A 12,085-nucleotide genomic window follows, 5' to 3' on the forward strand; every position below is an offset into this window, starting at 1 on the left:
TTTTTCAGTTCCTTCTAAATGTCAACTGTTCATCTCTGTATTGTGAATCCTTTCCACAAGTGCATATTCAAGTAAAAAGTATTATTATCTAGCTTTAAATATTTTTTGTCTATGTTCTGTTGTCAATGTTATCAAGGTGTGGCAAAATCTATCACATCCCAACCCACATCCTCTCTGATAGCAACTTTTCAGAGGATGCTGCCTGTTATGAAGTTGGCTAATGAATTATGTTCAACACACTCCCCCTGGTGGATTATACATACATTTATACTGTAGATAGATAAAAAAAACATATAACAACCAGACATGACAATAAAACATCAGTAGAAAAAATACCACATATTAGTCTAGATTAATGGAGAACAGTTTATTGTAGAGTTCAGTGACACATTGCAACACCATCATTCTGACATGTAACCTCAATTTCAACTAGGTTTAAATCCTCATGACGAACGGAAACATTCTTTCAGTAACAGAAGTATTTGGGACAGCGGGCAGGTGACATCTTACTGACATTTCACCATCACGTTACTTGCACCGCACCGACCACTTGCACAGCGGTCACCTCAACATTTACCACAGTTTACATCCATCACAGCAACAGGGGGGTGACCGGCTTTGTCTAACCAGCTTTGTGTGAGCAAAACAAATCTATATGTCCACAATCCTGAACATGGGATGAAAAACACAGATAGTCATTGTTGAAAGCTTCTGCAAATTAAGATTTCCTCCTCTTACTTATATTGCTCGGATGATCATAACTCAGATTACTCATTAACAAAAAGCAGTACCCTGCGTGGAATATTTCATATGTACAGTGTGAAACTGTGAGAAAGTAGAACTTGAGAAAGTTTGTTAAATTCACTTTTATCACAGAAATATTATTCTTTGTCCAATTCAAGATCCCACTTTTGCAACAGCTTGATCATTAATGTTGCAATCTATCTTGCTGTCCATCACAGGACTCGAAGGTTCAATACTCTAACAGGATACTGTAAATGACGCATGTAAAAGTACAACTTCTGTTATGTAATAAATAAACTTGTCACTATTAAGACCTAAATCAAAAGCTTTTATCACTAAAACACTAAAATAAGTCACAAGTAATTTATGTTTATTAGGCTGACATTTAACAGCACCTTTCAGTGGTAACATTACAGTACTGAAGGTACTGTGTTATAATACCTTCATGTATTTGCAGGGATGGACATACAGGTACATTTGACTTTAATGCAATATTAAAGTCACTGTTACCCTGACGTACCATGTATAGTGCACAGGATCAATGCCCAATGTCACATAAAAACGTGTGATTAGGGCATTGTAAAGTGTGGTGAGCTCAATTACTATAAATATATGATGTCCTACTACTTGAATGTGACTAATTCACAGCAGCCTAGTATGTGCAACTTTAGGTGACCAGTGAGAATGAATTTGCTATTTAACTATTCCAGTGGTAAATAATTGGATTACAAGTTATTTAAATTGTAAAGAAAAAAGTATGTGGCCCCCGTGTGATATGACTCAATGTCTGTTAACAATTTGACAAGCAGAATTTGAAATTTTAATTAGCATTACTTATGAGAAACATCTGGCTGAAAATGTATCAAACCATGGCGTCCTTTATAAGAATATGTTTCTAGAAAAATCTAATATTAAATTTGACTAATCTTTCCCGCATCTTTTTCATGATTTGTGATAACTGGCATTATTAATTCTATTTCATTATTGGAGTAAGATGCTCAAATGTTGTCTGCATGTTTTGAAATATGCGAAAACCGCTATTAGCCTACCTGTATCTTATTCAGTTGCTATAAAGGGAAATATAATCTCATTAAAAGGTTACTTTTATGTGCTGAATTGCTCACAGAAGAGACGGGGAGGCATAACTGAAATCCTCCAAATACACAAGTTGATGAAGAAAACTGTTACTAGCTAGCTAATACGTTTGGGTGGAAAACACTTAAAGGAACAGTTAGAAATTTGGGGAAATATGTGTGTTTGTTGTTTTGCCCAGGGTTAAGGATTGATATAAATTTCATCTCTGTGCATTCAGTTCAAAAATACATCAGGGTTGTGTTTAGCTTTGCACAAAGACAAGAAGCAAATGGGAAACAGCTAGCTTAGTTGCTTCAAGCTGAAAAATACACCTTCCAACAATTATAAAGATCTTATTTCTACAGTACTGTAGAAACACACCATAAAATAGAAATGCAAAATGAGACTGAACATGAAGTTGGAGCTATTTACTTGGCCAACAATGCGATGGTTTGCTTACTCTCAACAGTCCTGCCCCTATACCAAGGTCGCACGGTTTTCACTTTATGGTAACTAATCCCAATTATGGATGTATCAGGTGACTAACTTGCTGGCTAACACGACAAGCTGTACCAGTACTGGTAATATTGGACATAGTTTTTAGCTTGCTAGCCATAGCTCGGCTAGTCATCTCCATCTGCTTCCACACTTTGCGCTAAGCTAGTATGAACATACACATACTATATCTATTTCTGTACTGAATGCACAGAAATGAGGCCTCATATCAGTCTAACTGTAGGTAAGATTCCCCAAATACTTTAAGAATGACAAACACAGGAGCCTGTCGACTAGTATTTCATACAGTTATTTAGAATGGCTTACAACTGGGTGTAAAAAGCCATGAGCCATCGCAGCTTTCCTTCCTGGAGTCACTGAGGCACTACTTCCTTCAACGAGGCCAAGGCTGAGTGGATGCGGACATGAAGCCTGTTCTCAAAGTCGTAGCCTGTAAAATCCTCCTAAAAATGTTTTTAAATAGATAGATGGAATTAAAGAAATGTCATCAGTTAATTGTATATATTTATAACATTACATAGATGATTACTATCTAAATATTTTACCTTTGCTTGAAGTAGTAATGATCTCCCCTTTCCCACTGTCTGGATTGCAAAACAACAAAAAAGACAGAGTTATAACTGAGCATCAGTAGATTCCAAATAGAAATACCTCTTTGCTTCATAAATCAATCCCAAAAATATGACTGCTCTGTGCGGCAAACTGACCTCTGGTTTTGCAAGGAGTATACATCCCAGCTCATAGACGGCGTACGGCTGAACATACGAGTTGATCTGCCGTCCGTACTCATCTCTAGCAGCCAGCTGAAATGACTGGATCCCAGATAAAATGGACAGATAAAAAAAGATGAGAAACATTACCAGTAGAAATTCAGTCATTCAGGGATCAATGTAGACTGATACCTGAACAGCATCTCTCATGTTTCCATGACATTTGTGAATGGCACCGAGGAGGAGATGCTTCAGGCCTCTGCACGAAGCGTCATCTAAACTCTGTAACACTGAACAGACATGAGAGTAAATTGTCACACAGGGTAAAATTAAATTCTTAGGAGTCTGGCTGCAGCTAAAGTGGTTATGTTGGTATGAATCATGATGAATCATGTAGGTTATATTCACCCTGATTCATTATCTGCAGTTTAGATGAGGAGCAGTTTGGAAGAGCTTTCCACAGATACAGCACTTCAATTACACCGAGGATGCATAGCTCTCTGGTGGGAGAAACCTTTCTCAATCTCTCAGCCTGTGGAAGGGAATCAGACAGAGAAGGAAAACTTTTATGACACACTCATGATGACTGACTTTCAAAAGAGAGAGGAAGGTGAATCTTCAGCAAAACCCACCCTTTTGACAGCAAACTGCTCTATCTGGTTGTTTTTCCTCTTGAACAGTTTCTGCACATCTTTGAAAACTCCGGTTGCCCCATCCAGGTCACCTGAAGCACCCTGACTCACTGGAAAAAAAACATAACAAAAAAAAAGACTGCATAGAACACAGAGGAGAAACAACCCAGCAGTGCAAGCATTTGTTAGTGTGTGACAGGCCCACCTCCAGTCAAGTAGGCATAGTAGCACTGCGACCAACGTGACTCATTCTTCAGCCGTTCAAATGACCTGTATGCATCCTCGAAATTCATCTCAATCATGCTACACCAACCTGAAACAAAGACAAGCAGACAGAATGACAAAATGAATCCCTCGCTGTACGTCAAGTGCCAGTATGTCACGACAAGCTAATGAGAGAACACGTACCAATCTCATAGAGACACACATGCTGGATCTCTCTTTGGTCTGATGCAAGTTCTAATGCATCATGGAAACAGGCCAAAGCACTGTTGATATGGCACTGGGGACAGAGAAGAGAGCACACACACCAACAGGTAACGGTAATTATGTTAGACACACACTACATGCATGTGTTGAATGAGAGAGTTAGATAAATAGATGGTTGATCAGATGTTGGTGAATTAATGAACAGTCTGACATGCATATTAATTGTATGTGCTTGAATAGAGGCGGTTGTACTGGCTAACGGAAGCTAAGCCTGTTTTTATCATATTCTATAAAAAAAGGTTTTCCTCCAATGTCTTTACCCAGTATTACAATAACAAAGACTTGTTTAAGTTATAATTTTCTGTCACTGACTGTTACTAACCTGCTGCCTACTGTACATACCTCTAGCCGGTGAACCCGTCCTTTAAAGAACATGAAGAGGGACGAGTTGGGGTAAACCACCGACTTTCTCTGCAGAATTGCTTTGGCTTCCAGTAGCCCTGCATTTGTATCGGAGCCATCCAGAGCAAAGAAGGGCAGCACTACTGTGTGGTACCACAAGAGGGCCAACCTGTGCAACACAATACGAAATTCATCTCAGAGTGTCTCAAAAGCTTTCGAAAAATTTGAACCTGAGACTCAATAGAAATTAGTATGAAACTGAATATTTATGAAAGGTAAATATGCAGCTCCAAATGTGCAGTTCACTTTTATGCTGTGAATACTAAAATGGCAGTGTAGACTCAATGTCAACGAAAGTAGCTGCAAGCCTGTTTCACATGTAAAAAAACATGTTTGTTTACATACTAGTTTGACCATTAACCTGCCTTAATTTGGTTTACGATTAGTCAGATTGGGACAAAAACCTTTCTGACTCCAGTTAATGTAATTGCTGTTAAATTCAGTGGAGAGACACTCGGATGCATGTGACATACTTCATTTGCAAGAAAGCAAAGGTTACTCGAGATAATGCTCTGCAGAAGGTTTTTAATAGGGATGAACGGTGCAGAAACTGAGCTTATTAGCAGGTAGTGTATTGGCAAGACATAACCTATCCAGTTAAAATACATTTTCTTTGTCAGTTTCATGATAAAAAAAATAAAATTTAGAGTTAAAGCTATGAGTTACATTCACATTACATTACACATTACATTGCTCAGATTTCAGCACTAAAGCAGTCTCTGGACTCAATCGGATTGCTGCATCAGGATAATTTATTAGATTGGAAAAAAAACTTTTCTACAATACAACTTTGATATGTTTTGAGATGTTTTTTTGTTATAGGGTTGCCAGTAAATTCCATTTTAAAAGGTCACAAGTCAAAAACTGTGAGAACCACTGATAGTTCATACTTAAAGTTCCCAGGATCTAGTCTCAAGGATTCTTGGTTTTCACCACTTTTGGCCACTTGGGGGCAGTGCATAAAACTCTAAACACAACATCTGACATATTATCACCTTATAAAGTCTCTATGGCAAACATATTAGATGTATTAAACAGTTAATTTATACATCTAGCAGGAGCAACATAAGCATTCATTTGGAGCAGAGTTTCTGTCCACCTGACAAATGACAAAAAGTCTAATATTCATCCTCCTTTTAGCTCTGTTTTGGTTTCCGCCAGCTCCTAGGGAATGTATCGAGCTCCACAATGTTCATCAGCTGTCGATAACTTTGTCTGTTTGTTGCAGGGCAGATAGTGTACAGTAGATTTATCGGAGCTCGATAGCGTCAGAGATTTTTCACTGAAAACAGCTGCCTGCTGCTGCTGTTGGGAACAGTGTTGATGAAAGTGGTCACAGTGAACCAAAATATAAAAGTTGCAGGCTGTAAAACCAAAACAATGAGCTAAAAGAGGCTAAAACGCTCAGGTGATATTTCTGTGTGAGTTTGACACTATGAGTGACCTCTTTCACATTAAACATTTGATCCATTGTTAATAGAAAAATATTGATTGGAGCAGCTTTAAAGCTCTTAAGTTAACCGTTGTTAATTAAAGTCTCATTGGTCTCTCTCTGCAACCTGAGCCTACTCACGTAGCTAGTGGTGCCTTCATGTCCTTGCTCTCGCTTGCATACATAAGGGAGGACAGGCCCTGCAGACGGTCGCCGGGGAAGCCCAGCAGGTTGATAATTTTCAGCAGGTGTGGTGGTACCATGGAGATGCACAGGTGGAAGAGACCATAGCCGAAGCTGACGGATCCCTTGAGTCGGTCCAGGGCCTCAGCCGTCACGCCGTTCTCCACTGGCGCATTGTGGTTGGCATTGTCTACCGAGAGGGACTCCTGGTGGACAGAGGACCTCCGCTGACAAGTCTCCTGCAGGTGGCTGATGTCACTGTGGCACTTATTGTACATTTTCCATGCCTTACGAAGAATCCAGCCTCCTTTGATATATGCTGTTAGTGGAAAAAAAGATTAGGTTTTACATTCTCAGTTGGAAAAACAAAACCATAATTTTCATTAATCTAATTAACGTAGGCTTCCAACTAATTATCATACTCATTCAAATCGCATGTTACATCCAAGCAACAGATCAGACCCAAATATATATTCAATTTACAATGATATAAAACAAAGAAAAACAGGATCGATTGTCACTTCTCAAAATATTTTATCAAGTTTTTATTTGTTTTCTGTCATCAATTGATGAACTAATTATTTCAGCAATAAATTGATTAGTAAAGGGGGACTCCACTAATTTTACACCTGAAGATCAGTTTACTCATCATAGGAAGTTGTGCTCAGTTATTGAAATATTGTGTGATGTCTTCTGCGGCTAAGAAAATGAACATGATGTCATAGTGATGCCATCCGATGTATCTCATCTGGGATTGGAGACTAAATTTAGAAACCCTGTGTTACAAACTGAGGATGCAGAGTTTGCATGAGCAGACAGGGAGGGTCTAGGAAAAAAAGCTATTAATTGCATCATGGGAAATGTAGGATTCAGTGGTTTTGGAGTTTGACTCATACAAGGGATTGAAAGTCAGGATATCTCAGCCTCTGCTGCTGACCAGTCTTTTTTTAATCTGCCTCTTGTGAGTTGCCCAACTTTATGGTAATGCAACAATAAATCACTGGAGTGCCCCTTTAATAAGCAACTATTTTCATGTTAATACACCTGCCTTCTCATACCACTTATGCAAAAATAATATGAACTCATTATGGCGGCTCAAGAAATTAAATTATTCCTTGAGTAATAAAGTTCACAAGTATGTATGTGTATATGCACCTGCTGTGATGACATAATACCCAGATCCTGGTTGCTATGAGAGACACACATTTGAAGTCATACTGTTTGGCCTGTGGCTTAAATTTGATTACCTGAGAGTTCCTGCTTGACAAAGGAGAGCACAGCGAGGTACACCTGACAGTCAGCAACAATAATCTGTCTCTGAAGGCGGTCCACGACCACAACGCCTGACCTTTGGGAATCCATCTGTACACACACACACACGCACGCATACACACACACACACACAAACAGGTTCTGAAAGCAGTACAAACACACCCTACAACTAGCATCTCCAGTGGATTGCAGCCAGAGGATGAACGAGTTGCCTGAATGAAACTGTGAAACACCGCTGCTAGATGGCCCCCCACACTCATCGCTCAATTGGTTGATTACATTTCACAGAGGCACTGATTGAATCTGAGAGTGGGTTTGGCATGATCTCACTGCTGCCTCCATCATTAGGCCTCCTGCTGAGGATCTAAACATTGTTATCTGAACTGTAGTGTAGCCTGCTCTGGCTGTGATATGAGGAGACATCAGCAACTATGAAATTGTGTTTGTTCACACTAATTAAGTGAATCTAGATGTCTAACTTGAGTCATCAGTATGCCTGAATTTCCATTCTGCTCAATTTATGTCAACTTTTGAAAGTGGCACTATCAGAGTTTAGTTAAAGGGCTCTAATTGCCCTCCAACAGTCCACATAATATATTTTCTTTACTTCTTTTGACCATATTTTTGCACTCACACTCTTCTTGATCTTGTTTCTGATTGTCTCTATGACTCCGGCACTGTCACTTTCACACAGTTTCTCCGTGGTCCTCAGGTCGTCACAGGCTGTCTGCATCTTCTCCTCCTCAAATGTCATCATGGCATTCTGCAATGCAATGCAGCAGAAAGAGCTCAAAACTGGCCTCTTGTTGTTCAATGATATATGTTAGTGTAAGGATATAACATTATTTTGTTTCAAAGAGCAAATCTAAGATTGAGCTGGCCGACAAACAGTAACATATTCTAATAAGAGGGAAGGAGTGTTATGTAATGATCTTAAAAAGGACAAAGGGCTCTTTCTGCATAACAATGAATGGAGGAACACAGTGACATCTGTGCAGCTGTGTGTTTGGATGTGAAAAGATGCTGCAGAATCAGAAAATCTTTGTTGTGATGCTGTTGAAACCTTTTGAGATCACCTAGAACCAGGGAGGAAATGATCACATACAAACGAAGGAGGAATTAAAAAATAACAGTGGCTTTTAAAGATAGGTTTTGTGGTTTCACATTTCGATATTTTACTGTCAGACTGAGGCTTTCTCTTAATTTATGCTGCATTTAACTATCACCGTATACACAGAAATGTACGAATGCCCGCTCTGACGGTCAGAAGTCACCACCCCCACTGCCTTCAGGACGATTTAGCATCTGGGGACAGAGGATGACATCATCTATGGCTTCATGGTATGTGAGTGTCGACACGAGGGGCAGCGTCAGAGGCTGTGTGTGACCAGGGTGCTGTGAAAAATCTTCCTCTCTCATCAGTGATGGACGCAGCGTTACAGTAATGTGCTTCTCTGCAAGAGCAGTGATTTCCTTAAGAGGAGGATGCATCCATTATGTTAATGGGTGGAAAAGCAACAGGGAGGACACCAGTGGTGACAATGATGGAACCAATATGACAGATTGGGTTATATTAGATCTTAGATAGATATTAGATAGAATATGCACACATGATGGTTGTATAGTCAATTATATTTTGGCTTATTTGCTCATTTTATCCCCAGTCTGAGAGGAAACTCACCAGGAAACTGACAAAGCTGGCCCCAAAGCTCATCAGTGGGCTGTGACTCCTGCAGAGAGAATAGGAAGGAGGAAACACAACAGAAGGAACAAAACAGATACAAACTTAGTGGATTGTTTTAATTGCAACAAAATCTCAATCATGCTTTTTCTATAGTTTTGGCACCACTCCGTGTCAGCATCCAGAAAGCCGAGGAGGAGCATGCTCAGGAGCAGGTGCAGCCACGGTCCCCAGCTGTCATTAATGATATCAGTCAAGGGCCTAAATACTATCAGCTTGTTTGACCTGGAGCTAACCTCTCACTATCTACTATCAAAAAAAAAAGACAAAATGCCTCCAAAAAATTGTTGGATGTGCAGGGCGGTGATTACTTTTTTCTTTAAAAAAAAAAGAAGCAAATTTGATTAAAAAAAAAACATACTGTGGGCTTAGATAAAGCCGTCAAGGTGTATAATCCACACACCATGGTCACCTGTTAAAGCCACGAGGTGCACAGATTTAACATTGCCGTGACCTGTTTGAATGATGAAAACCTCCCTGTTGGAAACATTTAGAGGTGTTCTCTGTCAATGGGAGGCTTTCAGGGAATCCCAGTTAAGACGCTCCTGAGGTTTCGCTCACAGGCTTGATAAACAGGGATTTGGAAGATCCTAAAGCAGTCAAAGCAATCATTTAATTGAACTGTTATATATATGTGGAGCAATAGTTTCACTCTGTACATGCTGTACTCTGTGCTCTGAATTTCACTTGACTGTTTGTGACATTATTTTTCCTCTTGCTGACATTATAGGTTTAAGCATGCAACATAACAGATTCTTACTGGCGAGAAAGCAAAAAAAAATATTTACCTGTATCTTCTGAAAAGCTCGTCGCTTTCTTTGAATCCGTTGTTGAGCAGCATGTTGATACCTTGCAGAGCCATCTCAGCATCATCTATATGCTCTGCCTTCTCCTCTACCTGCTGCTGCTGCTGGGACTGCTCGGGACCCGCCATTGTTTATGCCACAGCTCAGTGGCTGTTGGATTAAACCGGTGCGATGGAGAACAAAATATGATCCTGATTCTGCTCTGAAACAAACCCGCATTGGTTTATTTCCACTGATATAGGAGACGAATTTAAACGGAGTCGTACCTCTGGTCGGCTTAAAAAAAAAAAAAAGCTTCCGCAGGCTCCAGACGTCTGTGCACCTCAGGGATAGGCCACTGATGCCCAGACGGGCTCAATTACACTGCACTCCTGCGATTTACAATTATCATTGTACTTGCCGACAGCAGACGTCTGCACGCTCAGTCATAAGCCACCACCCCGCTGATTGTCACTAAATAAGCCATCCGTCAGTTTTTCCTCCCCGCAACTCTCAGCCGTGCAGCATCCGATGCATTAATGCATTACATAACGGGGATCCAGGCTGCTGTGCTGCTCTGCCAACCCCACGTAATGTGCTCGTCAAACGGCTTGGCGTCATAACGCACAGCGCATCGCCGCCGGGAGGCTGGAGAGATGGGGGCCGCTGAGGAGAAGAAGCTGCATCCTGTCCGCCTCCATCCCTCATACAGGCTCAAAACCCAGCCCTCTCCTCCAGCCGGCAGCCAATGGACGTCCTGTTGAGCAGCCCGCAGTCACACTGATGACAGACAGCAATGAGAGGAGCTGGCCATGCCTTGATCTTATTATGTTTAACTAAGTTATCATTGCTCATCTGCCTGCAGACTTACATGTAATGCTATGGCATGACTGCAAGGGATTCTGACCAGTATGTTCACATTTGACATTTGTGTTTTTATCCCTAATTTACAAAAATATTTTATGCTCCCACAATCTGTATCATTGTGCAGAAGAGACAACGCTAATTATATCCAAAAAATATCCTAATTTCTGCAGTTTGTCTATCCTCGGTTTAAATCTGCCTTTTCAGGTTTTCGGTGTTCTGCTTCACAACGTTTTGAGATTTGACAGAAAAATGTAAAAATGACGACAATAAGCTGACGTGTGTGTGTGTGTGTGTGTTGTTGTAGGACATTAACACACAATACTACATGGTCAGAAAAGGAAGCAGTTAGTAGGAGGTGAGTTAACCTGAAAGAATTAACATCATACATTTTATCAGAAATATTCAAGATAGTAGAAACAACACAACCCATAAAGAGAACACACACACACAAAGAGGTGTTGGTACTAAAATTTGTTTTTTGCCCTCATCATTCAAATATCCCATATTCAGTTTGTTTAAGAGTGGTCTGTCTCATTTAGTCCTACTTGAAGAAAAGAGGAGTTAGTGTGTCATGCAGCTGCAGTGCTGTGTGAGCACACAGCTTTTGTGCCACCCTGTGGGAGAATGAAAGCATATTATCTCTCGCTCCATTTCTCTATGAATTCTAATGTCTTCATCAACTCTCCTTTTCTATGCAAACTTTGAGAATATCTTGCTACTGCTAGTATCAGAGATCATTTTTGTATGTCACTGCACTAGTAATGTATGAGCCCATGGTCAGTCACTTTCTCATTCAAGTGAATGGGAGGGTGTGTCCAAGCTTTTGACTGGTACTGTATATATACAGATAGTGTATGTAGGGTTTTGCCTCCACAACACACCAGCATGTAGTAAAGCATGAATAAAAATCTTATGAAATGCAGACATTCTGTGCAACTGGGATGCAGCATGGGTTGTTTTTTAGACTCACACTGTGTCCCAGTACCAGACTACATACTAGTTCTAACAAAGTTTTGAGTGTGTAGTAAATTCACACTGTAAAATACTAGAAAAACAGATCTCACAGATGCCAGCGTGCACACTAATTTGTTTTTTGACTGTGCTGTTGATCCACAATGCAATACACACAGGAAAGAAGGAGCTTCTAGCAGCCTGAAAAATTTAAAATCTAACTACCTGTTTACTCTACCTACCTATGTAGCGTGTTATTATTTCTGCGTTTGAGCCCACCCTAGTTC

General features: G+C 40.2%; 1 protein-coding gene across 1 annotated transcript; it reads right to left on the reverse strand.

The window, feature by feature from the left end:
- Positions 1-346: 346 nt before the first annotated feature.
- LOC137188261 (tetratricopeptide repeat protein 39C) lies at positions 347-11,977 on the reverse strand. Its single transcript, XM_067597842.1, has 14 exons — positions 9,984-11,977; positions 9,136-9,184; positions 8,089-8,217; positions 7,430-7,544; positions 6,141-6,501; positions 4,508-4,676; positions 4,085-4,178; positions 3,882-3,989; positions 3,677-3,786; positions 3,453-3,576; positions 3,237-3,334; positions 3,042-3,146; positions 2,880-2,918; positions 347-2,777 (listed from the first exon to the last, which is right to left on the reverse strand). Exons 1-14 carry the CDS (start codon positions 10,127-10,129, stop codon positions 2,688-2,690), a joined length of 1,737 nt encoding a protein of 578 aa, XP_067453943.1. The 5' UTR covers positions 10,130-11,977; the 3' UTR covers positions 347-2,687.
- Between the last annotated feature and the right edge of the window lie 108 nt (positions 11,978-12,085).

Source organism: Thunnus thynnus, chromosome 8 (assembly GCF_963924715.1).
Source record: "Thunnus thynnus chromosome 8, fThuThy2.1, whole genome shotgun sequence".
Classification (NCBI taxonomy): Eukaryota; Metazoa; Chordata; class Actinopteri; order Scombriformes; family Scombridae; genus Thunnus; species Thunnus thynnus.

Coding starts and splice junctions, on each gene's coding strand:
- LOC137188261 (XM_067597842.1), bottom strand. CDS start 10,129: ATGGCGGGTCCCGAGCAGTCCCAGCAGCAGCAGCAGGTAGAGGAGAAG. Junction 6,502..7,429: donor TGTCAAGCAGGAACTCTCAG/GTAATCAAATTT, acceptor TTCCACTAACAG/CATATATCAAAGGAGGCTGG. Junction 3,990..4,084: donor TGTGTGTCTCTATGAGATTG/GTACGTGTTCTC, acceptor TCTTTGTTTCAG/GTTGGTGTAGCATGATTGAG.